Source organism: Lissotriton vulgaris, chromosome 11 (genome assembly GCF_964263255.1).
Source record: "Lissotriton vulgaris chromosome 11, aLisVul1.2, whole genome shotgun sequence".
NCBI lineage: Eukaryota > Metazoa > Chordata > Amphibia > Caudata > Salamandridae > Lissotriton > Lissotriton vulgaris.
Genome location: NC_141699.1, coordinates 167,354,585 through 167,380,750, shown reverse-complemented (window position 1 = coordinate 167,380,750; position 26,166 = coordinate 167,354,585). Strand labels below are relative to the sequence as shown.

Here is a 26,166-nt window from a genome sequence, read left to right as displayed (position 1 = left end):
CGGGGAACTTCAATGATGACTCTTGTGCGTTTATAATGTGTCGTGGCCGGCCTGATTGGTTGTAGGCCCGTATTTGTATGCCTCTATTCGCACAATAAAGGTTTTAAAAAAAAAAAAAGATTGTGTACAGTGTGTGTGCAGTATTTTCAAATAGCTGAACTAACAATTTTAAGAGACTACCTGTTCAAGTGTTGGGATTTAGTTCTTCGGAATTATCACTAATTTGTTGAGATATGTCCTTGACAAGAGCAGGAGCACATCTGACATGACAAGCGTGAATGTCAGCGGACACTGGCCAAGAGAAGCCTTTTACATGAAACCTTTACCTTGTCAGTGGTAGTTTTCCTTTCTTAAATGTAGAGGGCAGTTCCTTGCTTTGATTAACAAACAAAACAACTGCCATGCAGCATACTGACAAATGTGAGGTTTTTAGAATGAAAATATGGAGAAATGCAATTATGTTGTGTAATTGGACTATGCTCTGGGGGCTTCAATTTTTTGTAACTTATTTAAGATCCTTGTGGTGGAAGTTGTGGGATACTCTGAGCATTTTGACTGTCAAGGTGTATTCACAATTGCAAAGGAATTAGATTTTGTAAGTAGAATGATGCATGTGATCGCACTTTTAGCGGATTTATACAACAATAGTTTGTTGCCTGCGATAGTGCTTCAAAAGATGGCGTAGATGTGGGAAAGGGTGTTTGTTTGTTGGAGGGCTTAGGGAAAGAAGCCTCATGGAAGAAAGGAGAGTGGAGCAACACAACTCACTTTTATGGGAGTGTGGAGGTAGAAAGATTCATAGTTAAGGGGGAGGCGGAGGAGAGGATGGGAAGTTATCAGGGTAGAACCTCCAGCCTTAACCAAAGCCAAAACACGGAAAGACAACCCGAACAAATGCATTTTCTACAAGAAGTTTCACCAGATTGGTTTTGTCAACTTGGTGAAGGCCATTCTTACAAAAATTGGTGTATAAAGGCTCAGTTTAGTTTTTCTTTGAGAGCACACATAACTAGAAATCAATATCAATCAATATTATACGAGTATTCGACCAAAAAAGCACATAATAAAACAATTCTACACTTCGAAGTTAAAAATAAGCAATCAAGTTTAAAATAAAAACATGTTGAAAAAAACGGACAATGGGAGATTAAAAATTCATAATATATATCTTTTCCTTCGCATCAGAGCCTGGATGATAAAAATTAAAACAGCAGTACAAATCGTTTGTAACTCAAGAAGCTGAAGGAAAATCAGATCCTCGTTATGTGACTTAAAAGATCTATGAAAAGCATACAAAGGGCAAAATAGCATAAAGTGCTTAGTGGTTTGGCAAGAGATCCCATCACAGGCACAACTTGGTTGTAATGTTATAGGATTTTATTAAAGGCACATATCACCCAAGGGTCTCACAGCGCTAGCCAAAACCATGGAAAGGAGGTGAAAACAACAGTGGGGGGAAAGAAGCCAGCTTTTTAGCATTTTTATCGAAACTGGCGATGGTCAGAGAGGCTCAAGGGGAGAGCGCTCCACCGAGTTGGTGCAAGATGTGAGAAGGATTTCTCACCATACCTCGAAGTATGTATCCTGAGTGGACTTAAGAGAAAATTGGTTCTTGATCTCTGAGTTCTGCTGGGCTGGTACCATTTAAGTTTTTTTGATAAGTAACTAGGCCCATTCTCAGAGATAATTCTGTAAACCAGGGTGATGATCTTAAAACAAATTTGTTTCCTGCTGGGAAGCCAGTGGAGGTTTCTCAGACTTGGATCCGATGGAGATTGCGACAGTAGATTTAGAACAAGTCTGGCGGCAGTGTTTTGTAGTACCTGAAGTTTGGTGAGAAGCTCTTCATTAATAGAGGCCATGAGAGCATTCCCATAATTGAGCCGACTGATTATTATACCCTGCACAAACGGTTTTCTTGATGCCGATGGAATCCATTGTATAACCTTGCGTAGGCTCTTCATTAATCCATAGCTGATGCCTGCCACCTGATTAACATGGTCTCTCATGGACAATTTGTTGTCAATTATGAACTACATATTTGGGGAAGGACAGCGACCATTCTGAGGCCACCAGTCATTAGACCAGTACTCCTTGGCCTTCCCAAAATGAATGATCCTCGTTTTGCTTGCGTTTAACTGAAGGTGATTAGTTTGCATCCAGGTGCTGATATGGGCCATGCAGTTTATGAATCTGAGATTGGTGTCGGAAGGGTCAGTGTCCAAGGTGATCAATATTTGCATGTTGTCGGCGTACACACCCGTAGGATCTTATCACCTCTGCAAGGGGAGCCACATAAAGATAAGAGAGTGGGGCTGAGGATAGCTCCCTGGGGGACTCCTTTATCTACCATCCTACTTTGAGAAACAAAGGTGGCCGTTTGGACCCTCAAGGTTCGATCGGTTAAGTAGCTCCTGAACCAGTTTTTTTTTTTTTTTTTTTTTTGCTTTTTCAAAAACCTTTATTAGTGTTCTGAATCTGTACACCGCTATTTAGCCAACAACCCGGGGGCAGGCAGCATATGTCCAATTTTCATATAGCAAGGTTGCAATACGTGCACAGTTCGCATACAGTCAATATAGTATAAACCTATAACATTAAACATAAACATATGTGAGAGATTGTCACAGGTCTACCCAATCAGTGTCCATCAAGTGATCACAAGGCACGCCGACAGAAGGTCCTGACTATCAGCATGGAGCCATTCCCCCACCTCTCCTACCCCCGCTCTACATGATTCTCTGTACCATCCTCAGTCACTGTCCGCCCCCTCCGAGTGGGCCAGCCAGTCCACCAATGGCTGCCAAATGTCCACAGGCCTAGAGCGGAGTGGCATCAGTTCCCAATACGCCGTCAACTGGTTTTTGCAGTACAAGGCAGATGTCAGCCAGCCTGATATCGTTGGTGGGGATTTCTGTTTCCATTTGAGCGCTATCTGCCGCTTGGCAAGCAGGAGTAACATTGCCACCAGCTTTCTGGACGCACTCGGTACCGGCAATACAAAGCCCAGGAGGCCTAGCAATGGGTCGGGACCTAAGGGTATATGCATCATCAGACTCATGGTGCGGAACACATTCTCCCAGTACGCCCCTATCGGGCCACACGTCCAAGACAAATGATAAAAGGTGGCCTCTCTCTCACCACATCTCCAGCAGGAGGCATCAGTCGACAGACCCATTCTCACCAGTTGCAAAGGCGTACGGTACGTTCTGTGTAAGTAATTGAAGTGAATGAGCCTGAGCCTGTAGTTTGGGGATAAGTGTTCTAGTTGCGTGCAACAAAACGTCCATTGTTTTTCTGATATCTGTATATCCGCCTCCCTCACCCAGGCCATCCTCGAGTCAGTGTGTGGGACTGGTGTCGCGTTCTGTGTGGCCCTGTAGATCCTTGTTATCAATCTATGGGAGGACGCATTTGAGAGAACGTCCTCCAGTGCCGCCAGCGTCGGCGGTGCCTCCGGGAAGCCCGGGTATCTACGTTTGCACGCAGACCGTAGTTGATAATACAACAAAAGTTCCGTGGCCGTCGGGGTCGTAGAGTCAGTCATGGCCTGTATCTCTATAAAGTGGTCATCTGGGTACAGGTCTGCTGCCACCCTCAGGCCCCTCTCGCTCGCTCTACGGACCACTGCTGCATCCGTGAGTGGTTCCAGCAGGGGGTTGCCATCTAGTGGCATGCTGGGGGCGTACATGTCGCTCACGCCCGCTCGTTTTGCTATGCCTGCCCACGCCCATCGCACCATCTCCACCGTGTCTATGTCCTCATGCGGCCTCTTAAAGTTCTTGTATACCGCCGTCTTAATGGGGCATGGAGACGCAACGTCTATCTCGATAGCTACGTGAGGTTGGTACGGGATCGGATGATGCCAGTAGTACAGGAACTGAGCTTGTGCACTGTACGCATACAGCTCAAAATCTGGCGCAGCTAAACCACCCTGCCGGAACGGGAGAGTTAGGAGGTTCCAGGCCACCCTGGGTTGCCGACCCGCCCATACCAACTCAATGACCGCAGACCGGAGCCTGGCAAAAAATGCCATTGTTAACGGCAGGGGTATGTTTATAAATAGATACAAGAATTTGGGGACCACCACCATTTTGGCAAGAGCTATGCGACCCATCAATGAAAGCGGAAGAGACTTCCACTTCTTTACTTTGCCTTCCAGCCAGTCCATTGCCACTCCAAAGTTCGAGAGCCAGATGTCATGAACGGTGCGGCTCACTTTAATGCCCAAGTATTTTACTTCCCCCTCGGCCCAGTCAATCTGAAATTCGGTGTGGCACCTTACCGTGCTATCTGTTAGTGGCAGCATGGTTGACTTCGACCAATTTATATTGATCCCAGTGAGGCCACTATATCTAATCACCTCTCTCATCAGCGGATCAAAATTCGCCTCAGGGTCCATCATGTAGATGGTGATGTCGTCTGCATATAGGGAGATAAGCAGACCGCGCGATGTGAAGCCTATGCTCCTCTGGGTGTGGTGTTGCTGCATCCGTGCCGCCAGCGGCTCCGTAGCTACGGCAAAAAGTAGGGGAGAGAGCGGGCACCCCTGTCTCGTCCCTCTCGTGATCTGAATAGAGTCAGAGGTTTGCCCATTCACTCGCACCCTTGCAGTCGGGTGATTGTATAGCACGCCGATACGTCTGGCAAACAGCGGGCTGAACCCCATTCTAGTAAAGAGTGCGTACAGGAACTTCCACTCCAGGGAGTCGAACGCCTTTGTCGCATCAAGTAGCGCAGCGGCGGCCTTCAATTTGGGGTCCAAATAGTGGAGCAACCCGAACAGAACTCTCAGGTTGTGTGAAGTGGATCTCTCCAAGACGAAACCCGACTGATCTGATAGCGCAATCTGCGGTAGCATATATTTTAGCCGGTCAGCCAGTAGTTTCGCATAAATCTTGGCGTCCACATTGATGAGAGCTCCTGAACCAGTTTAAGGCATTCTCCCTAATCCCTTTCTCCCATAGTCGGTGTATCAGCGTACTGTGGGAGATGGTGTAAAACGCCCCTGATATAACAAGTAGGACAAGCATAGCTGACTACCCGTTGTCCTGGGCTAGTCTTAGCTGTCAACTACCTCTATCAACGATGTTTCAGTGCTGTGGGTAGCCCTGAACCCCGATTGAGAAGGGTCAGTAATTTATTTTCCTCCAGAAAGGTTGTAATTTGTTTATTGACCAAGGACTCCAAAACCGTTACAAAATGGGGGCGAAGAGAGATTGGTCGATAGTTGGTAAGCTCTTTTGGGTCAATTGAAGGGTTTTTCGGGATGGGTTTTACCCTAGCTGCCTTCCAGATGATTGGAAAGGCGCCACTTTTTTACAGATAGATTAAGAAGATGAGTTAGACTTTTGAGGAGGACTGGGGGATGTTAGAAATAATATGAGGTGAGACGGGGACAGTTGGGGAGCCTGATTTTATTTTAATGAGGACGCGGTACACGCTCTCCTCAGTTGGTTCGGTGATATCACAGAAATAATTTATACCAGGATCTGGACTGCTTATAAGAACTGTCTCAGAGTATTCAGTGGTTGCATTGAAAAAGAGGTTATGGATGAGGTTAATTTTCTCCTTAAAGAATGTAGAAAGTTTGTTAGCCCAATCAATGGAGGTGGGGCTTTTGGACTGGCAGGAATGAGGGCTGGTGAATTCCATTAATATTTTATACAATTCTTGGGGGACGGAGCTAGCCTTGAAGAGTGATGGCAGCTTGCTAGGCGAGCTCCTCGCACATGCCCGACTATCCTGCAGCCCATACTTCCACCACTAAAAAAAAGTACCTTCAAGTGACCGAGAACGATAGGCGATGTGGGAGAGCCCATGAGAGGAGCTGTGTCCGGCACCGTGGGGTGGTGAAACGTCCCGTAAACAGCGAACGAGCAGCCACGGCCTTAGGAAGAAACGAAAGTGAAGCTGTAGGCCACAACACAGACGTACGGCACGTAGCGCGGCCCCGGAGAGAGGAGAGACCCGCAGCGCCTGTGGCTTCGGGACCGCGGCAGGTAGAATCGCTGTTGGAGCTGTGCGCTGGGCCTGCCATCGCCCACATTGCTTGCGGAGAGAAGCGGGACATCTGCAGAGGCCCCCGCAGAGGGTGCTCAGCGGATCTTTCACACCGTGCGCCCAGGCGGGAAGGAGGACATAGGAAGGCACACCGGTGGCTGCCTGCAGTTACCCGCGAAGACGGCGGGACACAGTGAGGGGCCCCGCTGCATGAACATAGCATGGCCACAGAAGATAGGACGCAGGCCTGACTTTACTGCACACTCTATTTTTCGATATTGCCACCACAGGGCTGCTTGTCCAAGAACATCACCTGCATAGAAGCGCAAACGGACCCCCAAGGGTACATGTGGCCCTTGAGGTGCGAGATATACTCAGCCACGAAGATCAATAGTGCCAGGGCCAACTGGGATGATGGGGAGAATGCTCTGAACTACCCTTGCACCACACATCAGCGCTGACAAACACGAGGGACACCACCCCCCTCCCATACCCATCTGTTGGTAGCCTGACAAACGGGGCGCACTAGAAACGGGCCAGGACCGGGCAAACACAGCCTGTGGAAGTTTAATAATAAGTGGGTGGAGCTGTGTTAGACGCTTGCAGTGGCAAACAGGCGCATGAGCGGGACGTTGTCCCTGGCACCCCAGGAAAACAGGCAGAAGAACAAGGACTAGTGCAATCCTGTGTGCCCCCCCTTAAGCGCTGTGGTTACCGCATCCATGCCGGAGTCTGAGGATCAACTATGTATTAGCACTCAGCCTAACATATACGTACAGGTCCGCACGTCAACGCTGAGCCACAGTCCAGATTGAGGGTCCCAAATTAAGACGCCTTTCCTCTGGAGTTGCAGCTCCCAAATACACGTAGACTAGATAACGAATTATTGCGCAATGGGCAAAACGGACCGCACCCAACCAAAAATCACCTTTGAACAAACAAAGAAACATCAGGATCAAAGTACAGAAGAACAACCGGCGGCGCAGACAACAGGAGTAGTAGACCGGGTGACAAATGATGACATCCAAACCATGTTTACCACAATTCAAACGGCGCTGTCGAATATTGACGGGAAGATCGATTCCTTGACGTATAGAGTCAATAGGATTTCAGAGAGGATTGATAAACATACGGAGAGACTAGACATGGCGGAGCGGAGAATATCTGAAGCTGAAGATGGCCAAGTGCAGATGGACGTGAAACAGACGAGGATGGAGAAGCAATTGGCGGTCATAGCGGCTAAGTCAGAAGACTTGGAAGCTAGGTCCCGAAGAAGCAATGTCCGCTTCATGGGAGTTTCAGAGACGACAAACATGGGCCCAATGGAACATTACGTACTCATCTCCCTGCTGGGTCGTGAGACATTTTCAGAAATATTCATTGTAGAGAGAGCCCAGAGATCGTTGGCACCAAAGCCCCCCCAATGGCTCCAGACCGAGACAGATTATCGCCAAGTTACTAAATTACAGAGACAGAGATGCGGCGCTCCGAAAGGCCAGAGAACTCGGCAAGTTAACGCACTAAGGTATGGATATATCCATCTATCCAGACTTCACGTCATCAGTGCAGGAAGCGCTGCAAAAATTCACTGCAGCAATACAGAAACTGAGAGACTTGAATATCCCGTATGCCATGCTATACCCGGGCAGACTAAAACTCGCCATTGATGGCAAAACCCGGATCTTCGCTGAACCATCAGAAGTAATGAAGTTCATACAGCAGAGGGGTCAGCTGGGAGCGAGGAGAAGGTCACAGAGGGGAGAACACGGAGATCAGGCTACTACGTCTGACGTGGAGTGAACACTGTCTATCGGACACATGTTGGCTCCAACTGTGAATTGACTGTGCGCGGTGTGGGACCCATCTCACCGTACAAGGATTGGACAATGCTTGAACATTGGAGGCCTACGGAATGCTGGACCTGATAAGTTGATTGTCAACATTCATGACTACTGACCTATTAAGTTGTCATGCCTTTCATTGTTTTGATGCAAACAGAACTCATTGAGCTCCACTGGGGAGGGCTCTCTCGCAGCCTTGCTTAGAACTGTTGTAAAGTGTTGGAACTTTATAGTATGCATGTTTTAGGGCGGAAACCCATGTGATATAAGCCACAAGAAATGGGTGGGCAACTCTGACCCCTACATGTGCACCACACAAATTGTTATACTGTTTTTTCTTTGTAGTATTTCTCTTTTGGGAAATGTTAATTGCTAATGTTGGGTATCACTTCTCTAGGAAAGGGATAGTGGAGTGGGTGGGGAAGACGGGAAAACAGAAAACTCCGACCAGTGACAATGTAGTAGACAGACGCATGGGAGGCATCTTCACATATCATAGATACTTGCACCAGACTGATGACGGAGAATCAGCAGATGGCTGATGCTCTAAATCAGCGCAGACCACTGACGCTCCTAACGTGGAATGTTAGGGGGCTGCACAACCCACGGAAAATTCGCAAGGTACTGGCATCCCTGGATAGGCACAAAATTGTTATAGCTTGCTCACAAGAGACACACCTGAGGAATTAAGAGAGAAACAAATAGGGACCCGGTGGGCTATGTACAAAATGGCATCGTCCTATTCCTCCTATGCAAGGGGGGTACTTCTGTGAATAAAACGCAATACACCCTTCACGCTTATTAAATCTATAAAGGATGACTAAAGGCGGCATGTTATAGTACAGGGCTGCTATGGGGGCACGGTGTTAACAATTGTAAACGTGTATCGCCCGAATACTGATGACCCCTCCTTTTATGCACAAATCTGGACGCACTTACGCGAATTTCAACCCGGCACTATCCTCTGGGGAGGAGACGTCAACACCTGTCTAGACCCCACATTAGACTGGTAGATAGATAGATATGGTAAACACTCAGCCAAAGTCTTAAGGGATGGGATGGGAGATTGGGTCATGGTGGATATATGGAGACACAGAAACCCTGATCGTAAAGAAGGTACGTGCTTCTCCTCGACACACCTCACGTGGTCCAGACTCGATTATTGGCTGCTAACTCGAGACTCATGTACGTGGAGTACGGCTATTGAACACTTATCTAAAACGCTCTCGGACCATGCCTCGGTTCGCATCACACTGCAAATGCCGACACACACCCCGAGACAATTCACGTGGAGGTTGAGGCAAACTGCACTACAGGACCAGGTATTTAGGGAAGGACTACGCCAAGCTATAATAGACTTTTTCGAGCATAACTCAGGATCAGTACAGAGCACGAGAACACTTTGTGAGGCCTTTAAAGTCACTATAAGGAGACACTGTATCAGTAAACACGCAGGGATATTAAAGGACATACAGGGACAATTGGAAAGAACAGAAGCCGAAATTGCCAGACTGGAACGAGAATATGACAACACACACAAGATAACAATATTGGCCGAAATAATGAATTTGCAGAGGACGAGATCAAATACATCTCACGCAAATACACAGCCAGAAACTACGGGGAGGGGGGGGGGAGACCTGGCAGAGCGTTGTCATACAAAATTAGGCCCGCCCACACCTCCGCGTACATCACACAGATTAAGGATAAACAGAGTAAAACAGTTTACGGCATGTTAGACTGCTTCACCGAATTCTACACTAAACTATACGCTGCCCAGGGAAAGTCTTCCAGGGCAGAAATATGCGATTATCTTGATGACATGACGATGGCATGGTTATCAGACACCCACCGAGAATAACTTTGTCACCATATCACCCGGGACGAAATAATAGAAGCCATTAACTCCCTACCTAACAATAAAGCACCAGGGCTGGATGGCCTTCCGGGCGAATTTTAGAAAGAATACCATGATCTACTGATCCCACATTTTGCCAAAATGCTGGAAGAAGCCTACGAGGAAGGCACGCTCCTGTCCTCACTAAGTGAGGCGTTCCTGATAGCACTCCCGAAACCGGGTAAAGATCTCACTGAGTGCAAATCGTACAGACCCCTATCCTTAATAAACATAGACGCTAAGATCTTAGCTAAAATAATAGCAAACGGAATACAACCGCTTCTCTGCAATCTGGTGTTGCCAGACCAGGTAGGCTTTATGCCAACACGGTGAACCACCCACAACATTCGTTCCATTTTCGCACGATACCATCAATTAGACCCGGACACGCCAGCGGCTGCGGCCCTTTTAGATGCTGCTAAAGCATTTGATTCAGTAGAATGGGATTTTATGTTCACCACCCTCCGAAAGATGGGGTTTCCGGAGCCATTCCTAAAATGGATATCGCTATTGTACGCATCGCCTAAGGCACGGGTCAGAATAAAAGGCTACACATCCAATCCCATAGAGATAAAGCGTGGTACCAGACAAGGCTGCCCACTCTCACTGATGCTCTTTGCACTAATCTGAGAACCATGGGCATGCAAGATTATACAGAAACACTCTGAATCGGCCCTGCAATTTGGTCTCCGCCCCATTGGAATAGCGTTATATGCTGACGATATGGTCCTTTACACTACGTACCCAGACAGAAATCTAAATCCGCTTATTAGAGAATACTTTAGATACAAACGGTATGCCGGCCTCAGAATAAACTGGGACAAATCAGTTGTGCTACCCTTAACTGCGGAGACAGGGGAACCTCAACTGGAGTATCCTTCAAAATTGCGGTCAGATCCAGTTAAATATTTAGGGGTCTGGATCCACCGTGACCCAGAGTTGGTTATTAGAGAGAACTTTGGGAAGGCACGGGTGAGATTGGAGGAACAGGGAGATAAATGGATAAAAATACCTCTCTCAGTGGCGGATAGGATAGCCTTACAGAAAATGATTGTATTACCCATGTTTCTGTATCTGTTCTGGAATGTGCCAATATGGCTGAACGCGGCCTTTTTCGTAAGATTGTGTTCTGTTATGCAAAAGCTCAGATGGGCAGGCAAACCGGCCAGAACGAGCTGGAAGGTCTTAACTCAACCATATCATTTAAGAGGCTTTGAGGCACTGGATTTCCACCTATACTACCTCTGCGCACAAGCACAGAATGCACACTACTGGACAAAACCCCATGCATATATACCACACATTGCGGTAGAAAAAGACAGCGTTGATCCTCTGCCACTGACTGCGCTCATAGCCGACCCGGTACGATATACACCAAAGGACAAGATTCACAGCTCTATGCACCTCAAGGGCGTTGCATGCATTGGCACACAGGGCAGGTAAGCTACCGGTATATGCAAGAGCATTACCCACGGCGAGACACCCTAGACTTACTGTGACGCAAGAATAGAAAATGAATACCTTATTGACGGAGATGGATCTGACCTCTACGGGACGACTGTATCCCCATAACTCCTTTATTAACCCCTTCGAGGCTGATGACGAGCTGGGCTCGTCATGGTGTAGCCTCCTCAAACACTGATGACGAGCCCAGCTCGTCATGAACAATGGGTTTTTTAAAAAGTCAGCATTCCAGGAGAATGAGCACAGCGCGCATGTGGTTAAATGGACAGACCCCTCATTTTGCTCTCATCAGCTCCCCCTGAAGAAATGTGCATACATACTACTACGTACGGCTGTCCAATCTTTATATAACACATTTCCAGATGAACTTACACAATTGAACACATTACAAATACTATTAACGGCTCCCGACTGGAAAAATCATGGTGACCCGCTTATGTAACGCAGCCTAAGAGGAACAAACTGAGAAACCTCCAGCAGCGTTAGGTAGATGGGAGGTGACACTAGGAGATACAATTGATGAACAAGACTGGCAGTATAGCTGCACACAACTCACACTTCTCACGTCGAATTGCAACTTGCGTATCATACATTTCAAATTCCTCAATCAACTATATTATACGCCGGCCAAACTACACAGGCTAGGCGCAGTGGCGGCTGGTGACATTTGAAGGTGGTGAGGCGTAAAATGATTGGCATACTGCCCCGTTGCGAGCGAGCGCAGTGGGACGCATAATGTTGCACACTAAAGACTGACAGCGTGACAGCCAAAAGTTCAAGGACTCAGGAAAGAACCAGACGTCCCTTCAGCCAAGAGCATCGTTGACGCCGGGCAGTGTTTAATTTAACTGTAGGCTCAGATTGCCATTTTAATTGGACTCCTACCATCGCGTTGTAGACAATCCCGGGTTCCTCTTAGGCATGTACGCTCGTTTTACCTAATGTAACCAGCGTGGGTAGCAGCTAGTTGGATCGATAAAATACTACCTTTTATTCGATTCTGAAACGACACAGGCGGCCTGCCTGCTGGTAACTCGGTCTCAAAAGAGTTATTGAAACCGCTAGTACAGTTACTCTGGCAGGGCTGGGTAGCTTCGACTTGCTTGCTTTTTACCAGTGAGACCCTGAGGAACCCTATGGAAATGAGAAATTACTGAGGGACTGAGGCCCCGAGAGCTGTAAATTGCAGCTGTTACTGTTGCAAAAACGGGCATTCACATGTTCATCATTGCAAGCGCACACAACATGCGAGGAAGAAACAATGCTGGCGGCCCTTTAGTTGATAGGAAGTGCATTCAGCATTACAATAGACAGGGTCAATAAAGCGCCTAGAGTGAAAGTATGGAAGGGTAGCAGGCTCTAGAAATCACAGATGGATTAAGTTCATCAGTGCAGATGTACAGGATTTAAAATGTTCCTCATCCATCACATTTTCGTTGTCTGTCTACAGGTCGCGCATCATATTTCTCCACATAATTATATCAAATCCAACCACGCCCATATTAGCAGTAAGATATCCCTGCAGCTGGTCTACTACTAGAATACAAGACATAGGTTTTATTAGAGGGGTATTAATTTCGGCAATTTGTCAAAATAATATATGCAGGCAACGTTTCGTGTCAAGATCTTTGTACAGTAGGGAACTCTGCTGGGCCTAGCATTCTAAATACAATAAATCAGAAATTAGCATATTCGGCATCAATTAGAAACTATATAAATTATACAAACACCTTCACAAACCCGAAGCTTCTCCAAGTTTTACTCTCTCTTTTTGTCTGATAATTAACTTGCAAAATCATGAAGAATCATTAATTTATAGTGCCAGGACACTTTCTGATCGAATGGCACGTATTACACGACCCTTTAATGCGAATCGTGCTAAAAAATAAATGGCAAAGTAAGGAAATCCCTGTTTTTGGGTTAACAGGAGAACGTATTACAAAGAATAGTCAGTGCAGCCTTGCAAAGAACGGTTGGTCTAGGCACGCCAGACCATGGTTATCTGTTGTTTTCTCTGGGGGCAGATTGTTCAGGCCGCCTGCGCTAAAAGTTATAAATCATGACGCATAGGTATTTTTTATTACCGATTTTGCCGCGTGAATGAGTAACATGCTCTCGCGTTGCAGACAACACACACACATGCACAACAGACAACACTCAAAGAAATGTATTAAATTTCACACACGCGTACACACAAACACATCCATTCACGACAAAACTCTCCATCAAACATGCATGCATACACGCACGCTCGCACAAAACACTTTAAAATAAAAGAAAAACACACACACACACTCTTATAGGTGCACTGATACAGCCCTGCGGTGCCTTCTGCTGCTGCAGAACTGGACCTTGAAGTTCCAGTACTGGGCCACATACACAGACCTCTGCACCACTCCTACTCCTGGCCCTGGGGTGCTGTGTCTCCTACTACTTCAGCACTGGAACACTACACACAACACAACATCCCTGCAACGTCCGTATGAGCTGAGAAGATAGCTCAGTTAATAATGTGGTCCTTGCTAGAATCCGGGGATGGCATGAATGCCACTGCTTCGATTCCCGGTTCCTCTCAGCCTTTCATCTTTCCGAAGTCGATCAAATGAGTTAAGTAGTAATTAAATTACACCTATTCTGAATACCTAGAAAGTAACAATACAAACGAGAGCGGTGGTGACAGAAATGTGTTCATTATTAATCTTAGTTACAGGAATACCCGGAGTCCTGCAGCTGGGGGATCCAAGTAGCGCACAGCTCACCCCGTACTGGTACGGACATGCCAAGGCCCTTGCGTGAACCCTAACCCGTTTGCTTCGCCTGACCTCCACTGATGACTGTACACCGGGGGCCCCTTGTGGTTGTGTTTACCAGGGCCAGCCCTTCCGTCACCGTGGGGTAGCACGAGTGTGGCCTGGCGCTAGACAGGCCTGCTGCTGCTGCTGACAGGGGCACGAGGACACGGCTCATTTTAATTACAATCTTTAGGAGTATGTGAACTTGTGAAGTATACCAGTGCAGGAAAGAGACAGCCAGGATGTCTCGTACCTTACCTTGCTTGCTCCTGGTTCCGGTCCGCGCCACCTCTGGGCTCTGCTCTGCTCCCCTCACATGTATCACGTCACAGGCTCACAGTCACAGCCCCTCTCAGCCAATCCTGGCGCCAGGGGGGGCACAGGCCTTCTCGCCCGTAGCACGCCCATTAGGAGGCCAAAGGGCTCCTAATGGGCATGCGCAACCAAGCAAAAACACAAGTGCGCCTGAGTGGACACGGTGCGAAATTTCGCCCTCCGTCCCCACTCATGCGCACTTGTGGTGCTGCTGCATGTCCTGACAAATGACGGCAGACCGCCCGCCCCCTTCAGGGCTGTCTGGCATCATGCAGTTAGTTGAGATCTTCTCGGAGCCCTCGCCCGGCGTCTTTGAACTGATTCACTTCAAAGACGGGCTGCGGCTGAGCGCGGGGGATGGGGGGGGGCAACACCCCAACGCCCATAATGAACGGACCGCCACTGGCTAGGCGTGAGAGAGACCGACAACTGTCATAGGTACAACGCACCGAGCGCTGACTTCTTACACACCTCATGGTCATGCCCACAACTGCAGACATATTGGGAGGAAGTCACCGCCACACTATCCGAAATGCTGGCAGAACAGATCCCTAATACTCCCTTGGTATGCATTTTGGGTGTTAGGAAACTCAAACATGCTAGACGCAGGAAAATCTTGGTGGTAGCATCGCTGCTAGCTAAAAGGCGCATTGCGATGAAGTGGGGAAGCAAAAGACCCCCCAGGCTTGAAGACTGGATCACAGACGTGACCTATTGTAAGACGACACTAGAGACTTATCCTGAGGATATTCCACAAGCTTGCGTCCCCGAGATTTCTGGGAGCCACTTGTTCAATACTTACAGGTAGCACCGGAACCCGAACCATGATCTGACGCAAGACACGACTAGCCTTTTTGCCACTATGCCTGGTATGCCACACAGGGAATAGATGCTACGGGGCACAGTGAGTACCAGCTTGTTGGGGAGTGTAAAGATACATGTACAGCAAGATAACATTGGCTGATGCAAGAATTACAAAAGTGATAACTGATTTGAATATGATGTAGATTGTGGCTCTAAATGTTATGTAGTACTGAAAAGTGAAGATTGACTTGTCTTGTGTGGTATGTGACTAATGGCTGGTTGGAAATAAAATAAAAAAAATATATATTTTATACAATTCTTTTTGAGTTTGCAGCTTTATCAATTCGACTAATATATCTCTTTTTGGCTGATTTTATATTATCAAGATAGTGTCTATGTATGAGGTTGTACTCCTTTCTATCCGCCGTCTTTCTAGTCCTTTTCCATTTGCGCTCTGCTTTCCTACTGGCCAGTTCATCCAGTTATAGATCTTCGTTAAACCATGGTGAAGCTTTATGCTTGAGTTTAACTTTAGTTGGAGGTGCTACAATATCAAGTGCCTGAGTAATTGCCTTCTCAAAAGTTTCTGCTGCTTGGTCTGTTATCAGTGTCTTTATAGGATGGGAGGCTGAGATGGGGGTGCAAGGGTTAATGGACTGACTTTTTTCCACGGTCTACTCAGCCTTTGTTCACTGATTCGATTACTATATATTGGGACAGACTGTAGGCAGAATTTTAGAATACAGTGGTCTGACTAGAGAATCGGAATGGGTAATTCTACTTCAATGTTAGGGGAATTCGTGAACAGGAGATCTAAAGTAAGGCCTGCTTTATACGTGGGCCCTGTTATCTATTGCCGTAGTTCCAGTGATTCAAGAGTAGAGATAAGTTGGATAGTATCAGGATCATCTAGGAGTTCTGCGTGAAAATTAAAGTCGCCGATAAGAAGAAAATTGTTGGCTGCTAGCACATGTGGGGCAATGATCTCTGTCAGCTTATTAGTAAAGTTAATTTTAGTACCAGGTGGCTGGTAGGCTAATGCACCTCCCCAGCTTCTATTAGTGTGGTTCTCTATTTTAAAAATACACAGTTCCACCCATTCGGTAAGGAAAGTATTGAGTAGCTTGATCTTAATGTCAGCCCTAGCATTGATAGCTACACCTCCTTCTCTCATTTTGGTCCTGTCCAGTCAGTTCAATGTATACTCTGGAGGGAAAGCAACTGCAACATCGGGGAGGACGGCTTCATGAAGCAAAGTTTCAGTGACAAAACATATGTCTGGTTTTTCAGGGTCAAGAAGGCTCCATATCTCCAGAGTATGTTTAGGAATTGATCGGGCATTAAGATAAAGCCTGGCTAGTTGTTCAGCCCCTATTATCCCTTCTACGTTTGTCAGCATTGTGTTGGTGCAGGGGGAAAAGGTACTGTGATAGCATGTTCTGTGTCTGAATGATAAGGAAATAATGCTGGAGGGTAGATCATGGGGTTGGTCTGCGGCTTGGCCGGACTTTGCTTATTTAATGCCTTAAGTTCTGCACTTGAGTAGCGGTAATCTGCCATTTAAAATAGTAAAAAATGTAGGTGGACCAATGACTAATGCTCTACAGAATATAATGTAGTGAATATTATTAAATGGGCAGGGATTTCGGCAGCAGACGGGCGCAACCGCGTCCCTTGCAAGTTTAAATAGCAGGGGCGAAAGAGAAAGTGAGTGGCGCCTAGAGCGCGGCCCTTAAGTGATTATTCACTTCTAGTGCAGCGTGTAGATACTGCCAAGTACGTCCCTCCACTCAAACGGCAGAGGCCGTGGCGGAACAGGCACTATCAGGGCCGGACTGGGAACCAAAACCGGCCCGGCAAAGTGCTCGGCCGGCCCCCGGGGAGAAGTCTGAGCTCTTTGCCGGGCCCGGTTTTCGGCCGATTTTGTTGCAGGGCTGATTTTGCAGCTATGCTGCATAAACGGGCCTGTAACAAAAACGGCCCCCAGGGGCCCAAAACTGCTCCCAACCCTTGCGGGGCACCGGGGGATTGCCCGATGCCCGCAACGGCCAGTCCGGGCCTGGGCACTATGGCAGAGAAATAAATCAGGTGAGCATAACAAATTAAAAACACGTCGCACAATATTCTGACAGATGGGGAATTACAAGTTAAAAGCTCCTCGTGTGTTATGCCTAGTTTTCGTTATCTTCCGCAGTTTAGATAGTAGTGAAGCAAACCAAGATCCAGCAACTGGAAAAGTCCTAAAAAAAATGTATCATATTAAGTCACATCGGCGAAAGATACAATCTATGTTCCGGGCTTTCACCCACAAAAGGTAGGGTTCCATACCGTTACTTGTAGCAAGCATAATGTAGTGCTGAATTGTTACCATATTTATTGTTTTCTCCAGACTTGCATTTTCCCTAAATTCCAAGAACTGTAACTTAACCTGAGCCTTCGAAGAGGAGTTAATATCAGTTTTGTTTGTCCATAAGTTTATCATCCCGAAGATCTTCGAGCGACTTTTCAACAGAAACCATGGAATGGACTGCACATTGCTTTGCATCAAGTAGGCTTCAGCAGTGTCACATGTTAACTTCAGCTCTGGAAAAGACCAACATTGTTCCCATAACAAGATGAGTACACGTCCCACTAAGTCTTCAAGGAATCCTAGCCCTACTTCATTATGAGTAATATGGCTTGATGTGGATCTTAGTAGTCCTAAAAGTCTAGCCAAGAATAAGTTCTCCACCATCTGGATGTGCTTCCCAAAAGCAAATCCCCATACTCTTGCTCCATATGTGGCCACAGTCTGACACGTATTTGTTCTGCATCACCATTTCCTTCGGAGGTTTATGGCCCAGTTTATTGGCAAACCTAAAAACGATTTCACATGCGGCTTCCATTTGCTGAGCCCTCTGCGTTATAAGTCTGTCCCAGCTCAAATTAGCAGAGAATAAAATGCCCAAATAACTGAAGTTTGGAATCTTCGAAATAGGTATTCCCCCCACCGTAAATTTGATGGAGCGTCTATTTTTAGGGCCACGTAAAGCAATACAGGGACGAATTGCACACCAATTTTAGGAATATCTGGGATTAATTACTTTAAAAAGGAGTCGAGGACATCTATATAAAATAGAAATAAAAAAAGGTCCAATGCAACCTTGTCTTAACCTTTCTCGATACATTAATAGGGGGGCGTCTGGTCACCATCCTGAGTGTATCGAACACTCATTGTAATATTTTGGTGCAACCTTTTCAGGGTCATTAAGAAGGGAGAATCGATTCCTGCTTGCTCCATACTAACCCATAATTAGTCCCTCTCCACTAAGCCAAAGATCGACGAGAGGTCCATGAAAGCCATATGCATGGCTCCTCTCCTGGCCTTGATATATTTACCTAGGAAAAGGGCCACTTTTAATGCTTGTTCAGAAGTGCCCGAGCCTGGGCTGAACCCATATTGGGCCTCCGTAAAGAAGGTTCTATCTGATGCCTAATCTTCCAGTCTCCCTAGAATCACCCTCGTGAAGATTTTTGAAGAAGAATCAATGAGGGAGATGAGCTGACAGTTTGATGGGTTGTTTTTATCACCTTTCTTATAAATGATAAATGATAATTACATATTTGTATAGCGCACGACTACCCGGAGGCATCTCGGCGCTTTGTACGAATACCGCTAAGGAACCCTTCCTGGCCTTTCCCTGTGAAGTGCCCACTCCTGGGCACCCCCAAGGTGAGGCCAGGCATCCTAGCGTTGTTGGGGCCGTTGTGGAGATTAAGCAAGCTATTGTCCCGAGTTGCAGAGTGAGGCTCATGGTTAGAATAGGCACCGAGGCGAGAATGATCAGGTCCGAGGAAATTGAGCCCAAGACCCGCCAAGGCGGGAATTGAACCCTGGTCCCAGGCCAGACTTCTGCATCAGGGTCTGCAGCTCTAACCATTGAGCCACACTTCTCCACTATATAGATGGGTATAGTTACAGATTTCTTCAAGGAATATGGGGAACATATAATGACCAATGCTCTGAGAACATTAGTAAGTCATGGTGCCCATAGCTTTAAGTTATGCTTAAAAAGCTTGGTTGGTATCTCATCTGGGCTTGCTGCCTTTCCTGTAGCCGAACTGACAATAACTTTCCTCCCTTCTCCCACTGTTAACGTTTATATATACACATAACTATCTAAAATACTTCAAGGGACGCTTAGCTAGTTGTCTTAAACTATTGGCCTGCTGTTGTATAATTAAACATTTTCTTCCCCCCAACTACTGCATACGGCTTAGAGAAATAGGTAGGCCCAGTTCATCCATTGGGAAGCGTGATTGTGCATCATTTTCTTTCACATTGAGCACATCCACACACAAATCAATTCCGTAGGTAGCAGGGGCTACTATGGCATTGTGGGCATTTTGAGGCCAAAAAATAAGATTGATGTGAGTCTGGCAACTTCCCCAACAATAATGTTTTGTAAAAGCATGACTCAACCATTGCAAAGGTAAAAGGCTAGCAACCAGTGCTCGTTGATCGGGGTGCTTTCACAGGAGATTTTGCGAGCCACGAGGTGATCTTTTTAGCATACATATTCAAGACAATATGACTGATGCGAGGGCTAAAGACTTGTTTAGGAGCACACTGGTTCAGCAGTTTTGGGTCACTGGTTCTCTGCATGCTTATCTGATCTCCATCCAGATGTGTTAGGTACTGCTGAGTGATATTTCAAACCTAAGAATCTGCCAGGGGAAGAGTATCTAATAAAGAAAATATGACATGCCTTTTGTGTCGTTGGTTTGATGGATACTGTTTTTCCTTAGGAGATTGCCTGCCCACCTCATTTCAAAGTCCTTATGCCATCTAAAGGTTGCTGAGCTGGAACATATTGGCAACTGAAGAAGCTTGTGCGAGGTCACACCGTTAAAGTACTACAATCAATCAATCATTTTTAAAGCACACTACATACCCGCGAGGGTCTAAAGGTGCTTGGGGGGGGCTACTGATCGAACAGCCAGGTATTGAGTATCTTCCTGAAGGTCAGCAGGTCTTGGGTCTGTCGAAGGCTCAGTGGGAGGGTGTATCATGTCTTGGCGAGGTGGGAGAGGGATCTCCCACCGGTAGTTGTTCTGCGAATGCGCGGGGCGGTGGCGAGAGAGAGGTCGGCAGAGCGTAGCTGGCAGTTGGGGATGTAGAAGGAGAGACGTCTGTTGAGGTAGGCTGGGACGGTCTTGTGGAGTGCCTTGTGTGTGTGGGTGAGGAGCTTGAAGGATATCCTCTTGTTGACGGGGAGCCAGTGCAGGTTTCTCAGGTGGGGGGTGATGTGGCCGTGGCGTGGTACATCGAGGACCAGTCGTGCCAAGGTGTTTTGGATGCATTGTAGTCGTTTGATGAGCTTGGTCGGGGCTCCCGCATAGAGGGTGTTTCCGTAGTCGAGTCTGCTGCTGACAAGGGCCTGGGTGACTGTCTATCTTGTATCTGTCGGGATCCATTTGTAGATCTTGGGCAGCATGCGGAGGGTGTTGAAGCAGGAGGAGGAGACTGCGTTGACTTGCTTGGTCATTGAGAGCGTTGAGTCGAGGATGATTCCCAGGTTGTGTGGGTGGTCGGTGGGTGTCGGGTCTGCCCCCAGTGCCGTCGGCCACCAGGAGTCGTCCCAGGCTGAAGGGTTGGAGCCGAGTTAGGACTTCCGTCTTGTCAGAGTTCAGCTTCAGATGGCTGGTCTTCATCCAGTCGGCGACGGCCTTCATTCCTTCGTGGAGGTTGGCTTTGGCGGTGATGGGGTCCTTGGTGAGGGGAGGATCAGCTGAGTGTCGTCGGCGTAGGAGATTATGTTGAGGTCGTGCTGGCAGGCTACGTGTGCAAGCGGGGCCACGTAAATGTTGAACAGCGTTGGGCTGAGGAAGGATCCCTGGGGTACGCCACAGATGATCTCGGAGGCTTTAGAATGGAATGGGGGGAGGCGGACGTTCTGGGTACTGCCTGAGAGGAAGGAGGTGGTCCAATCCAGAGCCTTGTCTCGGATCCCTGCAGCATGGAGACGTGCGCGTAGCGTGCGGTGGCAGACTGTGTCGAAGGCGGCAGAGAGGTCTAGGAGGATGAGTGCTGCGGTCTCGCCGTTGTCCATCAGGGTCCTGATGTCATCGGTGGAGGCGATGAGGGCAGTCTTAGTGCTGTGGTTGCTGCGGAAACCTGACTTGGAAGGGTCCAGGATTCTGTTTTCTTCGAGGTATCAAGTTAGCTGTCTGTAGACTGTTTTCTTGATGACCTTGGCCTGGAAGGGAAGCAGAGAGATGGGCCGGAGGTTCTTAAGGTCTCTTGGGTCTGCCTTAGGTTTTTTGAGTAGGGCGTTGATCTCGGCATGTTTCCAGATCTCTGGGAAGGTTGTGGTCTCGAGGGAGAGATTGATGACGTTGCGCAGGTGGGGTGCGATGGCGCTGCTTGCTCTGTTGAAGACGTGGTGCGGGAATGGGTCTGACAGAGAGCCTGAGTGGATTGTGCGCATGGTCTTGATGGAGTCATCGATGCTCACGCTGGCCCAGGCTAGCAGGGGGTCATGGTCAATGGTGTGTGGAGGGTCTGTTGTGTTACTGTCAGTTGGACTGTCTGGGTGTTGAAGCTGTCATGGACGTCTGCTATCCTGCGGTCGAAGAAGGTGGCGAAGGAGTCGCACAGGGCTTGCGACTGCGGGATTTCGTTGGTTTGGAGCTGGGGTTGGAGAGTTCCTTCACGATGTTGAAGAGCTCCTTGCTATTGTGTGCATTGTAGTCGAGGCGGTCTTTGAAGGAGGTCCTCTTGGCCGCCCTGATGAGGTGGTGGTGGTTGAGGATGGCGTCCTTTTGTGTTACGTGGCTGTCCGGAGTTTGTTCACTGTGCCATTTCTTCTCTAGTTTCCGGCAGGCTTGCTTGGAGGCTAGGAGTTCTAGGGTGAACCAGCTGGCCCACTTGCTGGTGTCTCTGTGGGGGGTTTCTTCAGCGGGGCGAGGGTGTTGGCGCAGTTCTCAATCCAGCGTCTGAGGCTGTGGGCAGCGTTGTCGGTGTTGGAGGGTTGGGTGGGTGGGTGAGCTGGGAGCGAGGTTTGCGTGTAGTTGGTCTTCAGTGATTTTGCTCCAGCAGCGGCGGTGGATCTGTTGAGTGTGGTGGTGGGCTTCTGGAATTCGAAGTGGATGCAGCAGTGGTCGGTCCAGAGGAGTTTGGTGGTGTGGCTGACGGAGACGTGCAGGCTTGAGGAGAAGACTGGGTCGAGCGTGTGGCCGGCGGAGTGGGTGGGCCACCACTTGGGCATATCAAGCTGGTTATGACATTCAATAGCACTACTATGGACCACGACAGTAGAACATTTTTGTTTTTCCAGCCATCTGATGGGAAGTTTCAAAGATAAATAATGTACAAAGGTAGATCTCTGTATAGCTCCACTGTCTTTTGGCAAGGTTCTTGCCATACAAGTACAACGTACATACATAAATAATCTGCTCTAGGAATACTATCTTTCAGAAGCAACATTACTGAAGATTTGTTAAATATTCGTACTCTTTCTTAATCTTAATGTGCTCCATGTCTCCCTTACTGTTCCATGCATGCCTCTGGGTTATCTACATGGGCTTCGTCATAGGGGACCAGCTCTTGCCAGATTACACAAGCCATTGTAAATATGAGTCGTAGTGCATGCCCAGATCATTGATCTGTTGATGGATTGTGACATGCGTGCCGTACAACACTGTCACATGACGTTTTTGAAATCGTACACCTTGTACGATGGGTAAGTTTACATAGATACAGTGACGGTGTTCTCAATATGTTTGTCGATGTAGGTGTTGTGAAAGTGTTAAGTCAATATTTTTAATGTAGATAAATAATGTTCACATGAGACAGTTAAACAAAAAATTCAAAGAAAGCATAACTATACCAAGTGAACAGCTTTATTGAGCTACAGTGTGTTGTTTTCTTTCCACTTAAAAACAAGCATTGGGAAAGCCAGTGGGACTCCCTTAAAGGAGGTTTTAGCTTTGTGAGTGTTTTTTGACTATGTTGTACAGCAGCGCAGGTGCCTTGCCAGCATAGGTGAAAGTAAAAAAATAAGCTAATTGCTATGATACAGTCTGTGCTGGCCATATCACACCACTTTTGTTTTATTGCTGTTCAGAGGATGGGTTGAAAACAACACAAAGGGAGGGCGTGTGATGCGGCAACGCAGTGTGAGGGGACAAAAGGTTATGACGCAGCCAGCTGTGTCTGTCATAGCGTTGTTTTTTTGCAAGGTGGCAGGTATCACAGGTTGAATGGGGGGGATCAGCAAGGGCTACAGAGGTTGTGGGAGGTAAAGTGTTTTGACTAGGTCATCGGTGTCCACATCATTATACTTTTTTATTTTTTAATGTTGTGGTGGATTGGGTAGCAACATAGACATCAGGTAGGGGGCACACAGACAACAGAGGGAGGACAGATGGGGACAAAACAGACAATAGATAGAGGGTGGGTGGGGGCAACCCGGACAATGGAGGCAGAGCGGCTGGGGGAAATAGAGATAAGAGGCAGGGCGGCTAGGGGGAAATACTGAAAACGGAGGGAGAGAGTGGGACAACACTGACAGTAGGGAGTGTGATTTAAGGGGCTACACAAACAATGGAGGGAGGGCTGGTGTGGTGCTATATGGACAGTGGGTAGAGGGCCGATAGGGGTAGCAACATGGGCGAGGGAGGGCAAGAGGGGCTGGGTGCAAGAAGATGGGCAACAGTTGGAGGGAGAGGCTTGGTACAAGCAGACAGACAGTGGATGGTCAGTGGGTGGGAAGAATACACAGGGAGGATAAGCACAAGAGGGAAGCAGCTGAAAATCACACACTCTTGTAGAGTGCTTAAACACAAAGAAAGAAGTAGCGCCTAAAAAAATTAGCTGTGGAAGGACATAAGTAAAGTGAAGTGTCCATACTCCAGAGGACGGGCACAAACGTAGAGGAGAGAAGCCTGCAACATCTGACCATTAAGAAATAAGCTAATGAGCGTGACAATGAGGCCAACCATTGGTAAGCAATGGGTGGTCTCTAACCCTAACAAAATGTCTGAATAGGAAGAACAATTGTGATGTTTTAAGCGAGACCTAAACAGTGATGATTTCATAGAATCTGTGACTAGTTCTTCTAAATTAATATTACATTTATTTCTCGCCTGGAAATTTTATCACAACAATCAATTTAATTCCATAACAAGTGTAAGCTAGTGACAGTAAGTTGGAAAGAGTTATTCTTGTGTGGCTGCAATAAACGCCGCATTTTTGGGATGTAAACCACACCCAGGCTGTAAACCTGCGTGCAGGCCAGGTCTGCCTCTTACTATGTAGCGCGATTCGTTGCCTTTTATTGGACAGTTTAATACTGTAAAAGTATCCCGATAAAATAAAAATGCATTTAACTTGGTTGAGGTGTAGATAGAACTCTAGTAAACATCCTTAAAAAATATCCTGTCAGCATGAGTATTTAAAATCATTTATATTGCTATGTAGATGAGTTGAACCCATTGAGTCTAATATTGGAAGAATACGTCACAAGTTCAGAAAAAGAAAGCACATCTGAGAGAACAAACCCAGAAAGCCTGAGAGATCCTCCCAAGTAACGGGTCTGAAGGAATCAGAGGCAGAAAGTCCATCCGGAGGGAAAAACTTGAGGATAAAGGCAAGGTACATGCAGTGGGTGCACAGGAGGGTGTGTTGAGCTTCTTGCTTTTAAAAATAATGCTACTTTGGCACAGTCCCGGACACACAACAAGACAGCATGGAGTCAAATGTAGTGCAAATGCTATGTGTCTGCATTAACTGACGATTACAAGAATAGCTGATTCACCCAACTTACAACGGAAAATTGCCAAATGCACACGTTTCTCATACCGGTTAGGAACTGAAGTCTCAAGTGTATAAACCATCACACCAAATAAGCATGAAGGAAATCATGGAGACAAAAATGCATGAAATGAAAGCAAGTTAATATTGTGGACATTATATGGTATAAACAGAACAAGTAATGCTAATTTATTTTCACTACCTTTTAATGACTGCATTTTCAGAATATGAACGTAACATCGCATTGCTGTCCTTTAACTACAAAAGAAAATTGTTTTTCTTTTACAGTGCAAGCCCACCACCAACAGCAGTTGTAAAGCCGAGCTGGAGATACTGAAAGGCTGGATACCTTTTTGTAGGCCAAAAACCCTTCCTTCTGCTTCTATCAACTGGAGGCACAGACAATTAGAATTTGTTAATTTTAATAAAAGTATTGATTTCTGGTAACATCCAATAGGAATGCTGACAGTTCATCTTGCAGTGGGAAAGATTCAGACTGAGTAAAGGCATGTAGGACCTTGTGGGCAATTCAAATAATTCCGTGCACTGTATCAGTCCTGCAAGTGCCCCAACACTGCTTGCTGATAACTGGAAGTTATTTATTTTTTAATGACCCTTCTGAGTTATGAACTCATCAGCTAGCAAAAGAAGTAACAAGAGTGATTCTTGCTGCTATTACCGCTAAACAAATCAAGACTTGGAGATCCCTTTTACTTCTAACTAAACTTGAAACCGGTTCAGTAAAAATACTGATCATCAAACTGATGGAATATTATTTATGAATCAGGTTTGATGAGGAGATTGCTGTCACCAGACAGTGATGTAACTTTTAAGTTAAAAAAAAAAACTTTTACTTTGTAGATAATATAAAATAAAACGTAAAAAAAATAAAAAAATAAAAAAGTTTTAAAAACTGAATTGTGTCTGTGTTATGTTTCCTAAAACGTGATGACTGGAGATCAGAAGGTGGGCGACCTTTTGCATCATGTGGAACTCCTGCTATGCCATCATCATCCTGCATTGTGTGCATGCTAATGCTTAGAGTCCTCAGTGATGGTTTTTCTCATGCATTCCCCAAGGATACTTGCCATTTCCCGATACGTTCAATGAAGCAGGTAGAACAGATTTACTCAATAGGTACAGCAGTTATTGTTGTCTAAAATTGAGTGATCAGGGTGAGGTCAAGCAGGCATCGAGTTATTATCATTATTATTATTAGTGAGCTTGTAAAGCGCAATGGTTACTCCAACCGGA

General features: G+C 46.7%; 1 protein-coding gene across 22 annotated transcripts in view; it reads left to right on the top strand.

Annotated features, from left to right (window-relative positions):
* The window catches only part of ATXN2 (ataxin 2), a 1,802,199-nt gene extending 1,776,369 nt beyond the window's left edge, over positions 1-25,830 (top strand). For all 22 annotated transcript variants that reach the window (XM_086943042.1, XM_086943056.1, XM_086943053.1 and 19 more), the window contains one exon: positions 25,201-25,830. In XM_086943042.1, coding sequence (XP_086799168.1) covers positions 25,201-25,229 — 29 coding nt within the window. In that variant the 3' untranslated portion in view covers positions 25,230-25,830. The remainder of the gene's footprint in view (positions 1-25,200) is intronic.
* Positions 25,831-26,166: the final 336 nt, after the last annotated feature.